This window comes from Microcaecilia unicolor, chromosome 12 (assembly GCF_901765095.1).
Source record: "Microcaecilia unicolor chromosome 12, aMicUni1.1, whole genome shotgun sequence".
Lineage (NCBI taxonomy): Eukaryota > Metazoa > Chordata > Amphibia > Gymnophiona > Siphonopidae > Microcaecilia > Microcaecilia unicolor.
The window spans coordinates 58,530,249-58,556,419 of NC_044042.1; the positions used below are offsets into that span (position 1 = coordinate 58,530,249).

At 40.9% G+C, this 26,171-nt stretch overlaps 2 protein-coding genes across 6 annotated transcripts in view; one reads left to right on the forward strand and one right to left on the reverse strand.

Moving 5' to 3' along the window:
- The window catches only part of KCNJ1 (potassium inwardly rectifying channel subfamily J member 1), a 33,957-nt gene extending 9,532 nt beyond the window's left edge, over positions 1-24,425 (forward strand). For 3 of the 5 annotated variants that reach the window (XM_030221803.1, XM_030221804.1, XM_030221806.1), the window contains exon 2: positions 22,503-24,425. In XM_030221803.1, coding sequence (XP_030077663.1) covers positions 22,524-23,642 — 1,119 coding nt within the window. In that variant the 5' untranslated portion in view covers positions 22,503-22,523 and the 3' untranslated portion in view covers positions 23,643-24,425. Of the gene's footprint in view, positions 1-6,713; positions 6,746-10,481; positions 10,539-22,502 lie in introns of those variants that run through there. The other 2 variants (XM_030221801.1, XM_030221805.1) reach the window with 2 other exon arrangements.
- The window catches only part of FLI1 (Fli-1 proto-oncogene, ETS transcription factor), a 230,355-nt gene that overhangs the window by 15,902 nt on the left and 188,282 nt on the right, over positions 1-26,171 (reverse strand). The window lies entirely within an intron of this gene.

Consider the following 26,171-nt stretch of genomic DNA (forward strand, 5'->3'; position numbering starts at 1 on the left):
TGGGCAGCATGTAGCACTACTCGATTAATGCCGGGTACACACCGGTGCTACAAAAATTGAAATATTTTTGCAGCACCAGAAATGGCGCATGCTGGGGGAGGGAACTACCACCGGGCTGCTGTGGTAGCCTGGCGGTACTTCCCTTTTAGCGAGTGGTAAGCCCACGTTGGGCTTACTGCTGCTTCATAAAAGGTCCCCTAATTTTTATGCTTTCCATTTAGCAAAGAAAGGGACCCTTTTACTAAGCTGCAGTAAGCATTACCATGTGCATACTGCAGCTTAAAATGGCTTACCACAGCATCCTGTGGTCAATTTTTGAATCTGCATTTGCAAACCACACTAAAAATATTTTTATTTTTAGCGCAGAGGGACCATGTCTGGCGATGGACAGTGGGTATTTGCATATTAATCAGTTAGTGCATCTAAATTACTGTGTGCTAACTGATTAGTGCAGTGTGAGCCCTTACCACCTCCAAAATAGGTGGCGATAAGTACTCACACAGTAATATTTTTTAATGGCCACACGCTATTGGCAACATTAGTGCATGACCATTAATTCAAAAAATAGAAAATTGGTAATTTTTTGGCTGCAGTAAAAATGACATTAGCGCCTGGGAAAGACCTGCATAAGGGTGTGCCACCTTTTACCATAGTTTAATAAAAGGACCACCTAGAAGGATAATGTGTATTATGTTTGCCAAATAACACACACTAGGCTGCAAAATCATGCATTATGGGCCAGATTCTGTATATGGTGCCTGAAAAATCCACGCGGAAAAAGATTACGCCTAGGCATATTCTCTAAAGTACACCTAAATTTTATAGAATAGACTTAAATTTCCAAGTGGTATATAGAATACGCTGAGCAGCTCGCCATGCTGGCAAGTCAAATGCAAAGCATTAATAAAGAAGGCTAAAAGAGAATATGAAGAGAAACTTGCCGCAGAGGCTAAAATTCACAGTAACAATTTTTTCAGGTACATCAGAAGCAGAAAGCCTGCTAGGGAATCCGTGGGACTGTTAGATCACTAAGGAACAAAAGGGGTGCTCATAGAGGACAAGACCATAGCAGAGAAACTGAATGAATTCTTTGCTTTGGACTTTACAGAAGAACATTTAAGAGATCTACCTGTACAAGAAATGGTTTTCAAGGGTGATGATGCAGAGGAACTGAAAGAAATCTCGGTGAACCTGGAAGATGTACTGAATCAAATTGACAACGTAAAGAGTAGTAAATCACGTGGACCAGATGGCATACATCCAAGGGTGCTCAAAGAACTCAAGCATGAAATTGCTGATCTGCTGTTAGTAATATGTAATCTGTCATTAAAATCGTCCATAGTACCTGAAGATTGGAGGGTGGCCAACGTGACACTGATTTTTAAAAAGGGTTCTAGGGGTGATCTGGGAAATTACAGACTGGTAAGCCTGATGTCGGTGCCGGGCAAAATAGTGGACCACTATTATAAAGAATAAAATAACAGAACACGTAGACAAACATGGTTTAATGGGACAGAGTCAGCATGGGTTCTGCTGAGGGAAGTCTTGCCTTACCGATTTGCTTCATTTCTTTGAAGGTGTGCAGATAAAGGTTAGCCGGTTGATGTAGTGTATCTAGATTTTCGGAAAGCTTTTGATAAAGTTCCTTAAGAGAGATTCCTGAGAAAAATTAAAGAGTCATGGGATAGGAGACAAGGTTCTGGTGTGGATTAGGAATTAGTTATTGGACAGAAAACAGAGGCTAGGGTTAAATGGTCATTTCTTTCAATGAGGAAGGTGAACAGTGGAGTGCCACAGGGATCTGTACTGGGACCGGTACTATTTAACATATTTATAAATGATACGGAAATTGAAATGATGAGTGAGGTGATTAAATTTGCATATGATACAAAACTATTCAAGGTTGTTAATATACGTGCAGACTGTGGAATATTACAGGAAATCTTAGAAAATTGGAAGACTGGGCATCCAAACGGTAGATGAAATTTAATGTGGACAAATGAAAGGTGATGCACATTGAAAAGAATAATCCAAACCATAGTTACCTGATGCTAGGGTCCACCTTGGGGATTAGCACTCAAGAAACATATCTAGGTATCGTTGTAGATAATATGCTGAAATCTTCTGCTCAGTGTGCAGCGGCAGCCAAAAAAGCAAACAGAATGCTAGGAATTACTAGGAAAGGGATGTGAGTAAAAGCAAGAATACGATAATGCCTTTGTATCACTCCATGGTGCGATTGCACCTTAAGTATTGCATTCAGTTCTGGTTGCCGTATCTCAAAAAAGATATAGCGGAATTAAAAAAGGTTCAAAGAAGAGCAACCAACATGATAAAGGGGATGGAACTCCTCTAATGTGAGGAAAGGCTAAAGAGGTTAAGGTTTTTCAGCTTGGAAAAGAGATGGATGCAGGGAGATATAATTGAGATCTACAAAATCCTGAGCGGTCTTGAACGAGTAGAAGTAAACTGATTTTTCACTCGTTCCAAAAGTACAAAGACTAGGGGACACTCGAGAAAGCTACATGGAAATACTTTAAAAACATATAAGAGAAAATATTTTTTCACTCAATGAATAGTTAAGCTCTGGAACTCTTTTCTGGAGGATGTAGTAACAGCGGTTAATGTATCTGGGTTTAAAAAAGGTTTGGATAAATTCCTGGAGGAAAAATCCATAGTGTGCTATTGAGACAGACATGGGGAAGCAACTGCTTGCCCCGGGATTGGTAGCATGGAGTGTTGCCACGATTTGGGTTTCTGCCAGGTACTTGTGACCTGGCTTGGCCACTGTTTGGAAAACAGAATACTGGGCTAGTAGAATGGGGCAGGAGTTGTCCTCTTCTGCTCCTACTCCATCCAGCTCTGGTTTCAAAATGGTCATGATGACCCTTAGCAGTACTCTAGTGGTAATACCGCTAGGTTCAGTCAGCCATATAAAGGCTAGGAATCATTGTAGCCATTTTGAACCTAGAGTTGGAGGGGGACTGCTCCTTCTCACCAGATTACAAGTCACCTCTGACTGGCAGTCTAGGGGATGGCAGGCCTGGGGGGATTGAAACTGGAGGAGGGGGACTATGGGAAGATCTGAATCAAGGGGTTGAGTTGGGGGGGTGGGGGTTATGGAAAATATTGGATTGATGATCTGGTGTTTGTGACCCAGAAGTTATGCGAATGCCAGCCAATATTCAGTGTCGTCGCATTCATAGCTAAGTGACTAAACACAGGGTAGCTTTTTGTGTGGTCTCCACTGCCTAGTTTTCAGCTGAGCAGTTACAGTCACTTGCCTGCTTAAGCCAATCTGAATATTGAATAGCACAGCTTGCCCAACTCCTCTACCCCCGCCCCCACCTGAAGACACATTAAGTACTGTAGGTCATTTCCTGTACCCAGAGGGCTTTAAGTTTATACCTAAGGGAATGGAGGATTAAGTAACTTCCCTGGTTCTTGGCCAATTGTCCTAACCATTAGGCTACTTCTAAGTATATTTATAGGGCATGATCAAGAATTTGGGGGGGGGGGGGGTCCCACAATTTTAACTAACTGTATTATTGAGACCTGGGATCATATTTTCAATATCTGCAGGAGAATCTCTTGACTGAGGATCAGAATTCCAGATTGAGATTGTTTAGCTCATTTCTAATCTTAAACTTTGAAGAATGGGGTAATCAGTGCTGGTGTTACAGTGACACCTAGTAGCAGATCAAAGAACAGCATGTAGTTTTATAGGGAGTAGCATTGCATCATATTCATTAGGCTATGATATTTTGACCAGTGCTCTCTTCCCCTGCATAGAACATTTTGGGGAGATTTGAGAATGTACTGTGGGCTTGAACAGCTGAAATAGTAATAAGAAATGCTGAACAAAGGAGGAACGTGGATACAGAACATGTAAACTGGGTGCCTGATGACAGCTGGATGAGACTAAGTAGGAACAGAGGCCTGTCTGAGAGGATAGGTGACACATTAAACAAATACATGTGGCCACTATAAGACAAGTGTTGAGAATAGAGGGGTCCCGAGCCCCCCCAAGAAGGCTAGAGTGACCTTAATCTGACTCCATCTCTAAATAGCACTAGTACTGGGGTAATCGGGGAGTTGTGAAGTTCTAAGAGGAATTGCCACTGAGAGAGACGTTAGGTCTAAGGGACCCGCATTAGTCCGCCTCTCAGCACTGGCAAGGAATAGATACCAGCCTTATGACAAACTGGATTTAGGCTACAAGTTATACAATGCCGCGAAAGATAGCCTGATATAGCAAAAGCATTTATACTTACAGCCTTTCATCATTAAGTGAAGCCCACAAATCATCATTTGGAATGAGGAGTTTATTTGCTAAGGTATAAGTCAAATCAGTGATTGACAACAGGCATGTACAATCAATTAATTATAGGAATATAATAAGCTGCAAACAGGTGTTAAATATTTGCTAATCTTTTATAATTTCTTTTACCAATTAGAGGTTTTACAAGGGAAAGCAATTAGGTAATTTGTTAATTCTGCTGGACACATTGGTTTCCCTTGGAGAGAGAGTGCCAACCCTTTTCTCTCTAGCTTAAACCAGGAAATACCCTGATTTTTATAGGTGCCCTCAGGATATGGATAATATGACAGTAGATATACCTGATTGGATCTATGCTAATGTCATGGTTGTCACTGATTGGCTCATGCTAATGAGTAGCTTCTATCTTGCTAACATGGTTTTGTCTTTAGCTTGCTTGATCACAAATCTTAAGCAAGACCCTGCTCACAGGAAAGTCTCCCTCCTCTCTTGGACAGCTAGTTCCCTATTTTCTCTGCACCTGGCATGACTCACTCATTGCTCAACTTGTTTTTCTAACTTACATTAGAGAAAATTCCACTTTGTAACAGATACGGGCTTCCATTTTGTGTTGAAATCCTCCATTTTGTTTCCATATCTATTAACTTTTCCTAATTTAGCTTATTTAGGCCTCAATGTGGGCTACAAACTAGGCCATACTTTTCCAGTAAACTCCCAGTTGTGTCAGCCATCAGATTTCTGACTCAGCCAAGGTCTGTACTGGCCTGAGCTCTGTGACTGGGCCCTCCACCATTCCAGTGGGGGGGGGGGGGGGGGGGGGGGGGGTCTCTAGCTGTACCATAATTATACACAAGGTATCCAAATTTTACTTGTTGTTGGAATTGACTTAAACAGGTTTGGCCTGAGTGAGAATGGAACAGATGAATAGGAGAAATATTTTTAATGCAATTGTTTTACACCACCTCTTTGAAACAGGCAAGTGGCATATAAGAATTTTGTAAGTAAAATTTTTAAAAGTGTCCACACACAGGGAATGATGTCCATGATAAAAAAAAAACTGGTGCTGACACCATGACTCTTATCAAATAGGAAAGGCATGGGTGTTTTTATATATCTTTAGAATGACCGTTGAATAATAGGGGACAAAGTAGTAACTCTGAAAATCAATAAATATAATAATAACTTGAATTTTCATGTTTCACACTTACTTTCTCCTGAGATTTTGCTTAAAGAATATTTTTCTGAGATACTAAAGCTGACTAATGTAGATGGTATTGGTATCTCAAAAACTGATTATCTATCAATGAAGGTTGTTATTAAGGCTTCTAAGGGGAACAGGACCAGAGTTTAAATCTTACAGGTTCTTTGGAGACATCACAGGATTTTTTTTCTGTATAGGGAAACCCTTGTGGTCTCATTAGAGACTGATGGGCAGATGATCAAAAGCCCCGCGCTGTTCCAAACAGCGCTCTAAAAATTGCACTGGAACAGCGCGGGGCTTTACCGCACCTATGATCAGAGATAATTGCATACAAATTTAAGCTCTCAATTCCCTCTGATCATGGGATAGAAGTGCAGGAGGATTGTGCCTAAGCATGCGCTCAGGCACAATCTTCCCGCACTTGTTTGACAGGTCTGAGATGTCTCCAGCCCCCATTACCCCCCAACATCCCTCAGATGTCCCTGGTGGCCTTGGTGGTCTAGTGGTCCTTCCTCACTCCCTTATATGGTAGCTGATCATTGGGGATGAATAGGTTTAGCCCTGTTTTGCATGCATTTGCATGCTAGTTGCATTCAGAGCCCACAAGTGTGTTGTTTCACGTGCTCGGGGGCTCTGATCATGGGGCAGTAGCAAATGCAGGCGTTAGTATGGCGCTAACAGCCTCTAGCGCCTGCATTTGCTTCTGATTATCGGCCCATGAAAGTGATGAATGTTATAATGAAGGCTTATTTTCAAAATAAAGATGTTGCTTTTTGTGGTCAGAGGGTACAGCTGTTCCCAGATGTGACCCATTCAACTCAGCTTAAGCAGAAAACCTTTTTGGCTTTGAAGCCTCGGGTAATTTCAATGGAAGCCTCCTTTTATCTTAGATTTCCTTATAAGTGTCTAATTACATATTCTGTGAATCAATTTGTGTTCTTTGAACCACAATAGTTAGAGTTCTCTATTGCTAATAAAGATAAATAATGGAATTAAATTAATATTATTTTTTGCCTAATTAGTTATAGGGGGTGAGAATAGTAAGCAATGTATTGAAGTAATTCAGGCGTCTTAATGCAAGGCTTTGACCTCATTGTTTTTCTTTCTTTTTTTGTTTTGTTTTATACCACTTCCTTCCCAGAAGACTCGTGAATAAGCTGAAAGGGCTGAACTTAGGACCGAAAGTGGTGAACTGGATAGGAAACTGGTTGACCGACAGGTGGCAGAGGGTGGTGGTAAATGGAATCCGCTCAGAGAAAAGGAAGGTGAGCAGTGGAGTTCCTCAGGGGTCGGTGCTGGGGCCTACTCTTTTTAATATATTTGTGGGAGATATTGCTGAAGGGATGGAAGGAAAAGTTTGCCTTTTTGCGGATGACACGAAAATAGCCAATAGAGTGGAAACCCTGGAGGGAGTAGAAACGATGAGAAGGGATCTCCGAACGTTAGAAGATAGGTCGAGGGTCTGGCAGTTAAAATTTAATGCCAAGAAGTGTAGAGTGATGCACTTGGGATGCAGAAACCTGAAAGAGAGATACCAGATAGAAGGGGAGAGATTAGTAAACTCGACTCAGGAGAGAGATCTTGGGGTGTTGGTGTCCGAGGATCTGAAGGTGAAGAAACAATGTGACAAGGCGACGGCTGTGGCCAGAAGGATGCTAGGCTGCATAGAGAGGGGTATAACCAGCAGAAGACAGGAGGTGTTGATGCCCCTCTACAAGTTCAGTTTTGGAGGCCGTATCTAGCTAAGGATGTAAAAAGACTGGAAACGGTGCAAAGAAAAGCTACAAAAATGGTATGGGATTTGTGTTGCAAACCGTATGAGGAGAGACTTGCCGACCTGAACATGTATACTTTGGAGGAAAAAAGAAACAAGGGTGACATGATACACATATTCAAATATTTGAAAGGTATTAATCCGCAAACAAACCTTTTCTGGAGATGGGAAGGTGGTAGAACTAGAGGACATGAATTGAGGTTGAAGGGGGGCAGACTCAGGAGTCAGGAAGTATTTTTTCACAGAGAGGGTGGTGGATGCGTGGAATGACCTCCCGCAGGAAGATGAAAACGGTAATGGAATTCAAACATGTGAGAAATAAACACAAAGGAATTCTGTTTAGAAGGAATTGATCCACGGAATCTTAGCGGAGATTGGGTGTTGACGCTGGTAATTGGGAAACAAAACCGGTGCTGGGCAGACTTCTACGGTCTACGCCCTGATTGTGACTGAATAGATAGGGATGGGCTTGAGTGTAAATTTTAAGAGGCTTCGACGTTAACTTCAGAACTTTTAGTACAAGAAGAATGCTGGGCAGACTTATATGGTCTGTGCCCTGAGAATGGCAAGGACAAATCAAAATCAGGTATACATATAAAGTATCGCATATCAAGTAAAATGAGTGTATCTTATTGGGCAGACTGGATGGACCGTACAGGTCTCTAACTGCCGTCTCTTACTATAAGTTGTGTGGGCTAATTGCTTATAATATTTTTTTTCTATTACTGTTCTTTGAATGGTATTGTTGGTTTCTTTTCTTACTTTGTAAAGATTTGCAAAATCTAAAATAATAAATAAATAAATAAATAAATAAATAAATAAATAAATATAACTACTTCCTGTAGGCAGAACATTCATAAAGGTTTGGATCAAAAACAGCAAATATATTAAACACTATGGGCCCTGTTTACTAAGCCACGCTGTAGGTGTGCTAACTTTTTTTTAACCATTTATTTTATTATTTTCATATATATATTTGACAGTAAATAAAACATTACTAATACATCAAAACTGCTAGCCAATTAGCACATGCTAATGATAGAGACATCCATTATATTCCTATGGGTGTCTCTAGCGTTAGTGCAAGCTAATCTTTAGCATACACTAAAAGGTTTGCACGCCTACAGTGCGGCTTAGTAAACAGGGCTCTATATCAAACAAAATTCAAACAATATCTCAAAAAGTAGAGAAAAAAGACCACAGAAATTAGTGCATCTCCTACCATAAAAAGGGATTAACACATCACACCATCAGGTCTTAAAAACAAAAACGAAACAAAAAAAACATCCACTACAATTTATATTGCAATGTTCCAAAGCCTTTATAAAAATGTTCAGTTATTTGAAATGTGAAAATTCTAGTGACCACCCGAAAAGCTGAATGTACACAGTCTCTCATATAGGGGTCTTTTTTATTAAGCAGCGGTAAAACTTGGCCTGCAGTACTGTGGCTGGGTTTTTTTGGCATGCGCCAGCCATTTTTTTACCGCATCTGGGGAAAAAGGGCATTTTTTTAATGGGCCAGGAAATGAGCGTGTGCTAAAATTAAATCCAGCATGTGCCTATTTATGGCCTGAGCCCTTACCACCACCCATTGATCTAGCAGTAAAGTCTTACATGATCCATGCATGGTAACTGTTCAGCGCACCAACTGCTGATTAGTAGCGGAAACGCTACATGAAGTAGAAAAAAAAAATAATTTCTACCACTGGAATGAGTGCATGCCAAATCCAAAATTACTGCCAGGGGGCCGCACTAGCCTGGCAGAAATCTCATTTTGGCGCGTGCTTCACATGCGCAGGCCCTACTGTAGCTTAGTAAAAGGCCCCATAGTAAACCCTTAGCTCAGTCCAATAGTCTATCCAATGTGTTTTTTCACTCTCCAAAGCTTCCATTAAAACTGCTCCAAAATAGAGAGGCCAGTGGATAAATCCATAACCCGACAGGGAGTCCCTGTTTCGCAGTTCCTTTTGCTTTAGGGGAAACTCAACACAGTTCAGTCACTTCAGTGTAACAAAATGGCCATTGTTTTATATATCCTCATCCTACTGCAACCTGGAAATTGTAGATCTGCTTTTAACAGGAAAAAAATGATACACGCTGTGGAATTAGACTGGAAGAAACCAGAAGCAATCAAAGCAGATGAGCAGGGTTTATGCTAGACAACCCAGTGGCTTAGGGGCCATTTTACTAAGCCACGTAGGCGCCTACACGTGCCCAATGCACATCAATTTGGAGTTACTATCTGGCTACCATGTGGCCCTTGTGGTAATTTCATTTTGGATGCGCGTCTGCTACACGCGCCGGAAAATAATTTTTATTTTCTGGCACGCGGCAGAAACCAGGTGGTAATCATCATTCTACATGCATAGATGATTGCTGCATGAGACCTTACCAGGAAGTTCATGGCTGGAGGTAAGGTCTCAGACCCAAAATGGACACGTACCAATTTTTATTTCGCCGCACGTCCATTTTCGGCAAAAATTTAAAAAGGCCATTTTTACAAGTGCACTGAAAAATAGATCTCCGTGCGCCCAAATTGCACCTACACTGCCGCAGCCCATTTTCGGCGCACCTTAGTAAAAGGGCCCCTAAGGGAGTAAATGAAAGATGGAGCCCACTCTGTACCACACACCCTAAATCTCTACCTTAGGAACACCACTCAGCTTTACCAAGGGGGCCCATTGAAGTACTAGGGCAAAGGCATTTACCCTACTGGTCTTCTTTCTTCTCCCCCCCCCCCCCCCCAAAAAAAAAAAAAAATAAAACAGTCCGGCTGCTGAGAACACAAAGCAGAACAATTTGATTTTGTGGGCAGCTCAGGGCTGTGTGTGTGTGTGATTAAGAACTGAAGAAAAGGACAGCCAGAAAGTCCTTGACAAAGTCTTACATTTACCATTTGTACTATTCCATCAGTACAGTGGTATTGGAGGGGTGCATGACTCCAGTCAGTTCAGCATAAATATTTTTAAAACAAGTTAATAATTTACCTTCTTAAATAGTTCACAAAATTGCTCATGTGATTTTCAGTTTCAACCCTCCTTTCTTCCTTTTCCTTCCATATGATCTTTATTTGTTTCTCAAATCTCTGTTTATCCTTCCCTCCTTTTTTTCTCTGTCTCTCATATGGTGCCTTTCAGTCAATCTTTTTTTATCTCTCTTTTTTTCTTTTGTTCTCCCTCGTGTTCCCCCATTTGCTTATTGTGACAGCCTGGCTCTAAGTGACAAGATGGCAGAGATAAAACAGTGAAAAACCTGTTTGGAGAAAAGGTTCCAAGTGCGAAGGTAACTGTACAATGAACAACCAACAAACGACAACTAATAAGCAAGTGTGATCCTTAACCGCACCACTGACATGTCAAACTGCATTATTAAAACCCTTTGGCCCAAACTAACATCTTTCCTGGCCTCAGAATGCAATGATGTTAGAAGAGTTTCTGTACTTGAATATTTTCTGAAACCTGATAAAGCACTTGGGGAAAATATTGTGACTTTCCAAATACTCCATCAATTGACCAGCAACAGTCTCTTCCATTAATATAGATAGCAAAGTAATGGATGCAATAGGTTGAAAAATAGTTACATCACAAAGGGGTCCTTTTACAAAGATGCACTAAAAAGTGGCCTGTGATACTTTTACCAGGTGATTTTCCCCACACGCTCAGGCCACCTCTTTGCACATCTGCCAAAAAAGCCAAATTTATATTCATGGCAATAATGACCAGGCGCTAAGTCCAAAATTAGTGCCTGTTACCGTGTAAGCCTTACAGCCTCCTGTTTACTTGGTGGTTAGGGCTCATGGGCTAACCCCTCAGCAATTGGGAAGTGAGCGGCAATATGACTGTGCTGCCGATTACTGCTAGAATGCCCCCCTATGGTAGAAAGTAGAAAATTATTTTCTACTGCAGGAAACTGCACATGCCAACTTTGGAACTACCATTGGACTCCTATGCTATCTGGTGGTAGGGCCAATTTGGCATGCACTACCCATATGATAGCTCTACCAAATCTTTGTAAAAGGACCCCTAAGTCTTCATTTTAGATTTTTAGGTAATGGGAGTAAGCAAAATCCTACTGGCTTCAGCTGGAAAAAAGCCAGACGAGAACATTTCCTTAATACACTCATATAAATAGTTTAAGAATCCTTCAGTACATTGTTTAAGCAGAAAGTTGGGGCAGTTATCCAAAGCACAATCCATCAGATTCTATATATCGTGCCTAGCATACCACACCAGAATCCAAGTGTATTTTATAACAAAACACATAACTTAATTGACTTAACAAGCCAATCAGTGGTTTTATCAGCACTTAACAAGCAATAATGAGCCCTAATTGGCAATAATTAGAATTCACGCACATAACTCACTAAGCATATTCTGTAATGCACTGCGCCTAAATTCTAATGTATGGAGCCAAAAAGGTGTGTGGTTATGGGCGGGAAATGGGCATTTCATAGGTGTTCCAAAATTTACACACTGTTATTGAATATGCCCCTCTGCGACTAAATCTACTTGCCGGTATTTATGCCACATTTTCCTTGGTGTACATGGATGCGCTTAGTTTTAGGTGCTGGAATATCAACTAAGCATATTCTATACACTGCACCTAAATCTAGGCACCGCTTATAGAATACGTTTAGGAGGAAATTTATTCCATGTGGATTTTTCAGGCACCATATAGAGAATAAGCCCAACAGGATGAAGTATGTTTCTTTACCAGACCTTCCAGGTGTTTCTGAGTAGGGACACTGAGAGAAAGCCAACTTCTCTCAGCCAATATCCCTTGCAACTGATCGGTATGATTGTCCAAGAATTCCAGATGTACTGCAACACTTTTGCTTAAGCTGTTGCTGAGCATGTGTCCTTTGTTAAAGTGGGGAGAGATCACTTGAATAGTGAAGGCCTTTTCTGTTCTGGAGCAATGCTTGGACCCAGATGAGAGATATAGATGAATAGTAGTAATAGTATTGGTAGTATATTCTCTGTATATGCCTATTTGGCAGAATGCAAGAATAAGGATAAATAACAAACCCATAAGCTAGTGAATATGGTAACAGCAGAATATTTGGTCCATGGGTCACTTGTTGGATAGCAGAAAATTAAAAGTTTCCTAGTTATTCAATTTATCAAATACCCAGTTCCTTTCCTAGTTTCAATCACATCACACTATAAACCTCATGGGATTGCGTTGGATGCAATGTAAGAGGACCGGTTGCTCATCGATATAACAAGGACTATCACATCACTTCCACATTCTGGTTCTCAGTTTTATAAGCCTCTACGATCAAAAGCTTAGTATTTGGACTGTAGGTCAACTAATCAAAGACAATAAATGGTTGAATTTCAAAGAACTTTGTTCAATTTTTCATTTGCCTAGTCATCAATACTATAAATGGATACAACTACATTACTGTCTTCGGAATACTTTTCCATCCCTGTCAAACTTGGACTTCGTTTCTGAACCTACATCTTAAGTAAAATACTTGCCTCTAAATGTAAGGAGGCCTCTAACGGGTACAAAGTGATTCAGGACTTTAACTATCCTTCTGTTTTATATGGTGTATGGCAGCAAGGTACAAATGTATCTTTGGATGAATGCCAATGGAGTGATGTCTGACTACTTACTTTTAAATCTGTCAAATCAGTGGCTTTGACTCAAACTGCTTATTTCATATAACACAGAGCTTTTTGGACTCCACATTAGCTTACAAAAGAGAGTTCTTCTAATACCAACATATGTTTGTCTTGCAGCATATTGGTACCTTAGATCTTATGATTTATTATTGCCTGAATGTACGATTGTTTTGGATGACGATGTGTAGATAAAGATTTGTTCTCTACTGAAGGTATGAGATCTATTATCTATTGCTATTGTATGCTTTGGGGCCCCTGCCCTTAAAACTTCACTTGACATTTACCAATCCAAATTGTTACGGGCTTTATTGCGGATTGCAATTAAGCTAATCTGTTCAAATTGGAAGGATCCTTCCTGATTGACTGTCAATATGTGGTGGAATTTAGTTTGTCAATACACTAAATATGAAAGAGTAGCTGCTATGAGTTTAGGTACTATAGGTACTTGCAGTAAAATATGGGCACCAATTACTCATTATTGTCAAGATTAGGATGGTGTAGGGTGTATATATTATTGGTATGCCTGAATTAACAGAATTTGCCATGTTATTCTGATACTCTAGTATACAGACATTTCTTTCTAGTCTGTTATATTGTTTGTTCTTTATTACTTTGATGATTCTCTTGACATGTTCTATGGTAGCATTTAATTGTTTCTACACTAGTACTGTTTGTATTCTTATGAAAATTTGAATAAAATCTTATTGAACTAAAACAAAAAGCATCTAGGATCTAAAACCCTAAAATGGTACATTGGAGTGAAGCAGTTGTGAGAAAGAGTCTTAGGGGTGTAGTTTTCAATGTGGGCTGCTGTTAAGATGTGTTATTTTACCATTATCTTGTACTATTTTAACACTGGTCCCATTTTATCCAATGAAACCTAGTTACCGAGGTTAACAATAAAATAACACATCTTGATGGTAGCCCACATCAATAACTTCACGACTTAGAGATTTCTAAACAGATAAACAGTGGGAAAGAATACTGAAGTCAGCTTTAGGTCTGGCTCTCTGTCTCAATGGTGCAATCAACCTTTTTCATAATGCATAGGGTAGTGTGAACTCGGTAAAAATTGTTAAACTTGTAGATTATGGGGATAATTATTGATAATAGAAACATAGAAACATGACGGCAGATAAAGGCCAAATGACCCATCCAGTCTGCCCATCCTCTGTAACCAATTCTACCTGTTCCTAAGCGATCCCACATGCTTATCCCATGCCTTTTTAAATTCTGGAACAGTCTTCGACTCCACCACCTCCACTGGGAGGCCATTCCACGTCTCCACCACCCTTTCTGTGAAATAATACTTCCTTAGGTTACTCCTAAGTCTATTCCCTCTTAACTTTGTCATATGCCCCCTCATTCCAGAACTCTCCTTCAATTGAAAAAGGCTCTCTTCCTGTACATAAATGCCCTTGAGATATTTAAACGTTTCTATCATGTCTCCTTTCTCCCTCCTCTCTTCCAGCATATACATGTTGAGGTTCATAAGCCTGTCCTTATAATTGTTGCATTCAAGACAGTTTACTAATTTCGTAGCCGCCCTCTGGACCGACTCCATCCTGTTTATATCTTTCCGTAGGTGCGGTCTCCAGAACTGTACACAGTACTCCAAATGGAGCCTCACCAGAGACTTATACAAGGGCATGATCTTGTAATAATGAAGTGGGTACATTGTTACATCTGTTCTACCACTGTCCCTTTGTTTGGGCTTCTTTGAATGAAGTCTAGGATCAAAATAAGAACATTGAATCTGGAGCCCTCTTTGCAAATTGTGCACAATCTTTGCAAAGTGGGTGCAGTAATGACAAAAAGCATGCACTATTATAGGCAAAAGAAAAAACACCCTGCTCAATCAGGGTAAGGATTGTATATTTATCAGGGAACACCAAAATATTGATTCAGTTTTTCTGTTTTTCTTTGTGTTCAGCAGGTAGAGCATAACATGAATAAGCCAAAAGTGCGGAACTGAACGCAAAGCAACATTACAATGTATTGCTGTCATTAACAGGTCTATATTAGCTTCTTTGATAAATCTTATACCTATCAGAGACCTAGAAATGTATCTAGACAGTCAGACAATAGATATTAATAGGTTCCAGAGGTGTTCTTACCGTCATGAATACTGGTATTTTAGGGGCCCGTTTACTAAGCCGTGTAAGCATCTACGTGCGCCCAACGCATGCCAGAATGGAGTTACCACATGGCTACTATGTGGCTCTTGCGGTAATTTTATTTTTGCCATGCATCCAATACACACGACCAAAAAATTATTTTTATTTTCTGCTGCGCGCATCAGACGTGTGCCAAGTGGCATTTGACACATGTAGGCCATTACCACCTGGTTACCATTTTGCCACACGTCCATTTTTGGCAAAGATTTTTAAAAAGTCCTTTTTTACAGGTGCACCGAAAAATGATTCTGCACGCACCCAAAACCCATGCCTACACTACCGCAGGCCATATTTCAGCACACCTTAGTAAAAGGACCCCTTAGAATGGAAAGTATTTAGCCAATCAAATGTTCAGGATTTAGAATGACACCTCTGATATTAGGTAAGCCCATATGTAAATAGATGACCTTTGATTTATCAGAGGTCCTATTTCTGGTCCTGGATGAATATAGTTCCACAAGACACAGCAAAGGAAATAAAAAATGATAATAATTTGAGCTAAAGTTTTAAAGTATGGTATGTTTAATCTCAGTGTTTTCCTATTGATAATTTACATAGCAGTTTTTCTTTTCACTGGATTTCTATGGGTAATAGAAGTCAGGGCCGCCGAGAGACTGAGCCGGGCCTGGGCAAGGCCGCCCCCGGAGCCCCGCTGCCACCCCCCCACACGAGGCCACCGCCCGCCCCTCCCCAATCGCCACTCAGGCCGCTCGGCGCCGCAGTCCCCATTCTCACCCGCCCGCCCTCGGCTCCGTCGACCATCCGCCACCAGGCCCCCTGCATTCAAATTGGAAGCGCCACGGCCTTACCCCCCTGTGTCCCACCCTCGTGGAAACAGGAAGTTACATTTGACGATGGCTAGACACAGGGTGGGAAGGCCTGAAGGGAGGCTATCTGCTGCTTTCACAGGGAGGTGAGGCCGCGGTGCTAGCGATTTAAAGGCCTGGGGAATTTTGTCCCCCCTGCCCCCCCCTCTCGGCGGCCCAAGTCCATAGTCTGCTACTGAGACAGACATGGGAAGCAATTGCTTGCCCTGGGATTTGTAGTATGGAGTGTTGCCACAATTTGGGTTTCTGCCAGGTATTTGTGGCCTGGCCTGGCCACTGTTTGGAAAACAGGATACTGGGCTAGATTGACCATTAGTCTGACCCAGTATGGCTACTCTGATGTTCTTATATAAATGCTGACCACCACATAACCATCTGCATTTATTTCTATCTGCAAAAGGAAATGTAATATTTAAATGCAGGATGTCCAATTACGTGTTTGTATAGAATTGTAATAAGATGATCATGATTGTAGAGTTGAATTATTAAAATCTTGGTAGGCGGAGTCAGTGGGCTAAGGACCTTAAAATTAATAGGGAGGGGCATAAGGCTGAAGGTTCACTTAGGGTGTCCACTACTCTTGCTCCAAAACTGGAGTGCAGGTTGCCAGTAGATAATCTGCTTCAGTGTTGCTGGTCACGGAAAGGAGATTTTAACCATGGATCTCAACAATGAAAAGGGAAGTTAATAATTAGCAGTGGTTTGTTGCTCAAAAATAAGCTTTATGTTTTTGTCCAAGCTATGCTGACGATATCCACACAATACACTACAAAATTCAAATTCTGAAATTGACCTTTCCATCCCCAGGTAATAACTATTTAAAGTTTAACCTGCTCCAGTCACATTGCTAGAAATTAAGAAACAAGCGGAAGTTTTAAATGGTAAATGATAAACTATTTAAGTCAAATGATCCTTTAAAGAATGGCTTTCAGAATAGTGAAAACAACGTGCCAGCCTTTCAAAGCATAAATTCATACATAGCACCTGTCAGATGTTTTGTACAATTATTCTTACCATTTTGCTAACTGATAAAAAAAAGTTGTACACAGTTTGTGTGCTCCATTCACTCTATCCGTTTCCTTAATCTGGGATATCGCAGATCTCACCATGGCCATAGAATGGCGCAAATAGGGTAGCAGGTGACTGGTTTGCCTTGCTTGCCCATCCCATACCCCACCCTACTCCGCCCTTGTCTTTCCCTTTTTCTTTTCATTTGACTGATTCCTTAATAATGAACCACCATCAAACAATTTTTTCTTCCAAAATGGGGGATTTTATTATAATGGCCGCAGCACCAATACGTCACATCAGCTTGACTTAATAAATGGAACAAGATATAGTAACTTGATTCAACAAATACAACATCATTCAAACTGTTCTAACCTAATCAATTGCAACCTAAACAATATTCGCTGTCTAACCTCAGGATAATCCTTGAGTCACTTTGCCTTGGAACTGGGGGCCATTCGAATGCTCTGAATGTGAATTCTCATCTCAACTCGACTCTTGCATAATTTAACAGTTTAAAACATTTAATAGACCACAAGTCAGAGTGGTCTATATAGCAAAAATAAGAACAGAGCAGAATGCCAGTTAAACTAGGAAAGCAATACACTTCACACTCCAACAAACAAAACAAAAGAAATATTAAAGAAAACCAACACACATCACATTCAAACAACAGAACTTCCAAACAGATAAAACCTCAGCAAATATACTTCCTTGCAGACCATATGCCCAGGCGATAGCTCAGCCTTTCAAAAATTTGGCAAAAAAAAAATAAGATTTCAACTTAAACAATTTATAAGACTGCTCCTCCGAAATACTTTGTAGAAACTGGTTCCACAAAAAAGGACCATACCAGAAAAAAGCACCCCCTCTAATAGAGGAAAGTTGCACCTGGGTCTGAGATGGAAGAGTTAATAACCCCCTCCTCTGGGATCTAAGAGCACTAGGTGGGACATAAAGCTGTAACAGTTCAGCAAAATAGAATGTTTTCCATGTATAAAATGCCCAGTGTGAGAAAAAACAAGTGGGAAATGGACCAATGACTTCAGGACATAGAGACTATGATGTTATGTAAAAGAGTAAACTTTATTGAAGACACAGTACTGTGTTTCAGCCACAGACCTGCCTCAGGAGTCTTAATTGGAGTAAAAAGTGTTTGGGTACTTGTCCGTCTAAAATGGTGCACAAAAAAGTATACCAAGGAGATGTCCAATACCTTGTGGGATTTTGTGTTCATCCACTCAGTGGAGAACCTGCCCTAAAATGCCCAGTGCACCAGAGTTAATACTATATACATGTGCCTAAACTCTACCAGTAGCCAATGATATTTGACATAAAGAGAGGTCATATGATCCTTCCTCGTCATTCTCCCTAGTACTCTGATCCCTGCATTCTAAACCATATATAACCACTTCAGAACGTAATGGGACACCCCCATGTAGATCACATTACCATAATCCAATTTGGAAGTGAGCAAAGAATGCAAAAAAGTATGCATCACTGCCTCATCAAAATAGGGACGCGCAGCTCTCAACAGTCTCAGGGAAATGAACCCAGCTTGCACTACCTAAGAAACTTGCTGCTCAGACTTCAACCCTGAATCAATCCAAAACCCCAAATACTGAAACGAGTCCAAAATTATGTAAAACTCATGGCAACACAGTAGGACAAGGCAAGTATCTGGTCAGTCAACATGCTGTAGTCTTTCCTACATTTAAAACAAACCAGTTTTGGCCATCCATCCTTCCACTTCCACCAAACAATCCTGAAATGCTGAGAGATCCGGAATGGCATGGGAGCAATAGCCCACCACCAAAATATCATTGATATACACATAAACATTTACATCAAACTGATGGATGATCTGCATCAAAGGTGGCAAAAACAAGTTAAACAGCTTGAGCACAAACCTTGCGGAACCTCATGCTGTAGCAGTACAATCTCCTCCTACCTGTACCATAAAAGAGCAGTTTTTAGAAACAGACAAAAACCACCCTAATACCCGCCAACTCATCCCTAATGAATATAGTCATCTCAACAACAAATGATGTTCTAACACACCAAAGGTGGCTGTGAGATCCAATGATACAGCCAAGGCTACCCTTCCTTTATCCAATTGTGCAAGAACTTCATTCATCAATAACGCTAGCAAAGTCTCTGTCCCATAGCCTTCCCTGAAACCTGACTGTTAAGGATTCAGTGTCCCCACCATACTCACAAAATCCACCAACTGACAAAAAATTACCCTCTCAACAAGTTTTGCCGTCAAACCCAAATTCAGTATCGGCCTATTAGCCACATCCTTTCCTACCCTCTTAAAGATCAGATGCACCACAACTTTCTTCCAGGGAAAGGGGACCACCCCTCATATAGACTCCTGCATACCAATCCATACTCCAAAGGTAATAATCCATGACACTGCTGCCTAACTGAAGAAACTGGCACTGGATCCAGTCCACCTCCCACTTGCAAACCTTTCAAACTCTGAATAAACTCATCCCATATAGGCACTCCAACCATCCTGCATAATCATCTGCTCTTGGGCTTTCACCAGGAGGTAAATCCTCACCATCAGAACCCTCTTCTTCAAAAACCAGCACACAAGACATTTATCTTCTGAACAAATTAATCTGTGAAAAGATCTACTGGTGAAAAAACATGTACATCCCTCCCCCTCCCCTTGTCCCCTGTAACCCCTTCAATACCTGATATTCCTTATGAGCTGGATTCAAGGCATCACTAATCAAGGAAGTAAAATACCTCATCTTAGCCTGTTTTATCTGAGCTTGATAGTACCACTACATTTCCCTGGAGGCTAACCTAGCCTCCTGAAAGTACAACTTTCTCCATGCCCGCTCCACCCTCTGCAACTGACGATGCAACAAAAACAGTCTCGAATAAAACCAAGTGTTCTTCCTTATTCCCCCTTTTCTAACCAGCCTTTCTCACTGTCATGAGAGATGGCCACTGCTGTGCCATAATAAGCTCCCCCTCCCCCAGAAATGGATGGTGAGGAACTAAGGCCGGTGCCAGGCAGACTTCTATGGTCTGTGTTCAGTATATGGTAAGACAGATTAGGATGTGCTGGAGAGGGCTTTGGAAGCAACTGCAGTAATTAGAATGTTAGTACGGTGTCAGGGTCTGTGTCCCATATGTCACAAGATAGATCGGGGTAGCCTAGCATAGGCTTCAATGGCAACTCCAGTAGCTAGAATGTAAGAATAGTGCTGGGCAAATTTCTATGGTCTGTGTCCCTGAAATGGAAAAGAAGGACCAGGATCAAGTATATTATACCATATTCATTGTTGGTTTAATCATGAATTGAGAATGAGTGTGACTGTTGGGCAGGCTGGATGGAGTCATCTACTATGTTATTATAAATGTAATGGACTTCCACATGAAGGCTGGGGCTGAGGGTTATGCCAGAGGCTGGTACACAGCAAATCAGTGTCTGTGACAAAAACTGTTCAGTCTCCTCAAAATCTTGCCCTAAGCAAACAGACCAATATAAGGGTCCCCTGATAGCTGGCTATAAAATTGGAATAAAGTCTGTGGTCAAGCACACCCTAGCTCTATGCCCTCCCCCCTCCTCCCCACCATCTCTACCTCAGCCTCCCCAAACAACGAACCACCAGTCTCCTATGCCTATGAAGTTCATACATCCAAGCTCTGTCTCCATTTTATAATCAGATACACACAGGCCATCAAAAGGTATCAAAAACAATAATTAAACTATTAGCCCAGGAATGATCCTTGGATAGTATTGAAAGGTGAGGGCACTTAGTTTATCTGTTGGCCAAATTTCTTAGGTTCACCAAACCTCAGGAGACAATTCTGCATAGTACAATAGTCACCTTGCAGAGCTCAATAGTGACCACATTTGGCCTCATGCCCAACACCACACCTCTTGGATGAAAGAGTAGTGCAATCATGAACATCTGGCAAGCTTTATTATTCAATTAGTAACAGCTAGTTACTCTTAGCACTTTTTAATCAGATCTTGGAAACCCTAAGTAAAGTAAAACTAATCCTTCTCCCCACTTTAAAACAATTTTAATATGTTCTAAAATCCAGTAAATATTTACTAAGGGAAATTTGAGCAGTAAGATTAGGGATGATCTCTACAACTATCTCAGTGTATACATGAATAGAAGTTGGCACGCTGAAACAATATACATGTAGGTCTTCCTGGGTGCAAAGAATGGAGGCCGGCTCAGCATGATTTTCACTTGCCCAAACAAGCACAAACTTACAACTGCCTCAGAGCAGTTGCAACTTTGGGCAAGAGGTCTGAGTAGGCTATTTTGTAAGGGCACAAACATTGTTCTTATAATTTAGGAACAACATATGCTCCAACATGCTTTCCCTGCATATACACAGTGTTACACTCCATACGCACACATCTACACTCCAAGGATGATAGTAGTTTCCATGTTGGAAACTGGTTTAGCTTAAAACATTATAAGTTACTAATAATGAGTTCCTTTGTTTTGTTTTCTAAATAAGATTATCCACCATTCATAATGAACACATTCCCCCAGAGTCTATATATGGTGCCCAGATTTGGGCATCTAAATTTGGCTGTAATCCCAAGATGTGTGCATAACTTAATTTGCTAATGAGCCATTAATTAGCAATGTGATAAGTCCAAAAAGGCACCTATAAAATAGGCTCCCAGATCTCAACTCCAATAGTAAACAAATGTGAATGTGCAAATTTACACCTATTCTAAAGATGATGTAAATTTATGCATATACACACATATTTCATAAAATACACAAGTGTATTGCAACTTCACCTCCATTGTACTCAAGCTATGCACCAGAATGCCTATGTACAGATTGTATAAAAGTAGGCACCCATGGGCCTTATGTGCTGAAAAAGCTTTAAAGCTTTAATTCAAAACAAGGCACGACTCGACATGGGCCTGTGTTTCGGCCACCTGGCCTGTATCAGAAGTCCAATGCCACTGGTTAATACTTTACACAGGTTACTCTAAATCAAATATGTTGATAAGAAATAATCATTGGCATAGAGGTTCAGAATCTTTGGGATTAGAGCGTTTGATTGGAGCTCGCTTAGCGGCTTTGAAAGCAATAGTGCATGTAGTTCTCATGCCAATGGTTACTTGTGTATTTTATGGAATAGGTGTGTATATGCGTAAATTTACATCATCTTTAGAATAGGTGAGATCTGGGAGCCTATTTTATAGGTGCCTTTTTGGACTTATCACATAGGCATTCCATTATAAAATTACCTCATTGTGTTTTTTGTGGGCGGTTAACTTCGGGAAAAGACCCAGTTGAGACATCCCCATGCTTGATGCTACAAGGGTTTATGCCATGCTGTTACAGTAGTTTAAAGGGCAGCTGGTAGTGTCAAAACTAAGTTGTAGGTGTGATTCCTTTTCTTTAGCACTGAAATTACTATGTAAGATAAAAGAGAGAGACAATGTAGAATGTAAAATACAATTATAGCACAATTCAGAGGACTGGGTTATATCTGGTTAGGAAGTCTCCTATACAAGTCAGTTTTGCACCACTGCCTCCCCAGATGATAGTATAATTATTGAAGGTTTTAAAATTACTTTTGTGTGTTTTCTAGGCTGAAGTGCAATCCATCAATATGCTCAAAACTCTTCGAAAACACATTGGGTGTCATCTGAAAGAACAACAACGGCACAGAGCCCGGCTCGTTTCGAAAGACGGAAGATGTAACATTGAATTTGGAAATGTGGAGGAACAGTCAAGGATTGCCTTCTTGGCAGACATATGGACTACCATCCTTGATCTCAAGTGGAGATACAAGATGACCATTTTCATCTCTGCTTTTCTAGGAAGCTGGTTTCTCTTTGGTCTTCTCTGGTATGCAGTGGCCTATCTACATAATGATCTTCCAGAGTTCAGTCCTTCCATAAATCACACACCATGTGTAGAGAACATCAATGGATTGACTTCGTCTTTTCTGTTCTCCTTGGAGACCCAGGTCACTATTGGTTATGGGTTCAGGTGCGTGACTGAACACTGTGGCACTGCCATTTTTTTGCTGGTTTGTCAGTCTATTCTAGGAGTCATCATCAATTCTTTCATGTGCGGTGCCATCTTGGCTAAGATTTCCCGACCCAAGAAACGGGGTAAGACCATCACATTTAGCAAGAACGCTGTGATCAGCAAACGTGGGGGGAAGTTATGCTTCTTAATCCGAGTAGCCAATCTCAGAAAAAGTCTGCTGATTGGAAGCCATATCTATGGAAAACTTTTAAAGACCACTGTTACACCTGAAGGTGAGACCATTATATTGGATCAGGTCAACATAGACTTTGTTGTTGATGCTGGCAATGAGAACCTGTTCTTTGTTTCCCCATTAACTATCTATCACATCATTGACAAAAACAGTCCATTCTTTGAGATGACAGCTGAAACAATCCTCCAACAGGATTTTGAGTTGGTAGTGTTTTTGGATGGCACAGTGGAAGCCACCAGTGCCACCTGCCAAGTTCGGACTTCCTACATTCCCGAAGAAGTATTCTGGGGCTATCGTTTTGTTCCAATAGTATCCAAAACCAAAGAAGGAAAGTACAGAGTGGATTTCTCCAACTTTAGCAAGACTGTGGCAGTTGAGACTCCACATTGTGCATTTTGTTTGTACAATGAAAGAGATGCTAAATCCAGAATAAAGAAAGGCTACGATAATCCAGGCTTTTATCTGTCAGAAGTGAATGAGACAAGTGAAACCAAAATGTAGGAGGAATGAAGCACCTTCAACAACATTGAAACAACTAAATTACAATAACTGCCCATACATAGCTGTATGATATAGATTAAACATTTGTCTGTATGGAATTTCATTTTGAAAAGTCAACTTTACTGGATTTTTCTAGTAAATATTGGGAGAAACTATGCAGTTGGTTCTAATATGTGTACTTCATGCAAATTTTCAAAGAGAAACTGGCCACCATTGTTTCTTTTTGAAATGTAGTGAGTTCAGGCTATGCATACTAAAACTGATGTCATACTTTGCATCTGCTATTTGTGTGGGTAGTGGAGACAAAGTAATGCAGACTAATATAAAAATCAAACATTTGTGCACTGTTTTCCTCTCCTAAGATGCCTACAAAACACCTCTTTTGCATGTGGCTAAAAATGCATTGTCAACAGCAAATCAACACTTGTAACCACATTTGAGGAGGTAAGTTTTTAGTCATGCGATTTTACTCAGGTAAGTGGCTTTGATAATGCCCTAAAAAGTACTGCATTAGATTTGCGGTAAACTTGCTGAAAAATCCCACATTAAATCCAAATCCTAATGCATTTTAGTAAATGGTCCCCTTTGTTTTGACTTTCTAAAACATTTTTTGTAAATTCTATCTTATAGGTCATGAAAGTATTAGCAAAGTTCCTTCTGAACAAATCTACATTTTATTTCATTGTTTAAACCTTTCTTTTTTTGTATGTGATACCAAATGTAATAATTCTTTAACGGCAGAAGCACATGTGAATTCTCACACCATGGGCAGGATTAAGTAAATGGTGCTCATAATTCGGCATCAAATAAATTGGGCTGAATAGTATTCTATAATGGGAATTCTGGGATTAGTGCCCTATATAGAATAACTAGTAAAAAAGGCCCGTTTCTGACACAAATGAAACGGGCGCTAGCAAGGTTTTCCTTGGCTCCCCTGCAGCCACCCATGTTCAGCGACCCTCCTCTCCCCCTGCGCCCACTGTAGTCACCCATGTCTAGCAAACCTCCTCTCTCCCCTGCCCCCCCTCCTGCCACCCATGTCCAGTGACCCTCCTCTCTCCCCTGCCCCCTCTCCAGCCACCTATGTCCAGCGACCCCCTGCCCCCCTTCAGCCACCCATTTCCAGCGACCCTCCTCTGGACATGGATCAACTGTGAGGCATGTTTTTCCCCCGGGTTCTGAAGTTGACATCATAATGGCTACGGTGATGTCAGCCTGATCTACGGAGCCTAGCAGACCAACTTGGAATGAGCCACGTTCCCAGGCCAGTCAGAACATTGGAGGTGAGAATTATTATATAGGATGTGTAGTGCCGAGATCTGCACTCAACTTTGGGCATGAAGGGTTCCACCAAGTGAAACCAAGTTGGGTGCGGACCTGCACAATTCTATAACACTGTGTGTATTTTAAGGGAATGCCCTTGATCTGCCCCTCCCATGACCGTGCCCCCTTTGCAGGTCCATGCAGAAACACTTAGGTGATATTCTATAAATGGGCATGTAAGTGTTTTTTCACTCAGATCTGCCGTTTCTGTTCTGTTTTGGCATCTTGCATCTGTTAGAAGACTTTTCCGTGCTGATAATTTGGCATAGAAGTAGCATCTAATCTTCAGTGCCATATATAGAATTCCCCTGCATGCGTACAGGCACAGCAAAAAAAGCGTAAGTTTGGATAGGATTTTGGCATACCAAAATAGCTTGGTCTTCCACAACATCCCCAGGTACTAGTTGCTTGGTTCTGCATTTCACTTGCATGCTATCACGAGGTTCACTCCTACTTCTGAAATGTCTGACTCTAGTTTCCTCCAGTTCTTTCATCCACTATGGATATGAAGGTCAATTCTAGAAACTAGGAACTAAGCACTGTTCTTGCATAGTGCGTATTTGAAAGAGGGTGTACATATAGATGGAACATAGGCGAGACATAGGCAGAACTCTCACGTGCACAAGTTACAGAATGCTCTAAGTTACACGTGTTCCTTCTGCATTTTAACAGCCACAGTTATGCCAGCTCCAGGGCTGGTTTAAGTGTCGGCATCTAAATGTTTGGCATGCTGATACCAGGTTATTCTGGTATTTTAGAATAAGCACTAAAGTGGCTTTGAGGTACCTAAATGGAGGTGTCCGGTTACAGAATTACCCCTTACGGGGCAATTCTATAAAGGTTAACTAAAGTTAGGTACTAAAATGCTGGGTGCTAAGCGCAAATTCTATATCGACAATTGCGCACATGGGGTGAATTCTATATAAGGCATTGACAAAATCGACACTGTTAAAAGAGCTATTCTATAAGTCATGCTTAAAGTTAGGTGCAGTATATAGATAAGCGCTTACACCCAGGGATTGCGAATAACTTTAGGCATGGCCATTTGCACCAACTAGTGTAAATGTACACACCTAAATTGGGCGCATATCCTCCTTATTCTATAATGATGTGCAAAAGTGCTAGGAATGCCCCCGTTCCACCCATGACCCTCCCATTTCCGTGTTGCTTGTTTTTACTCGTGCATGAAATCCAATTAAATCTAAC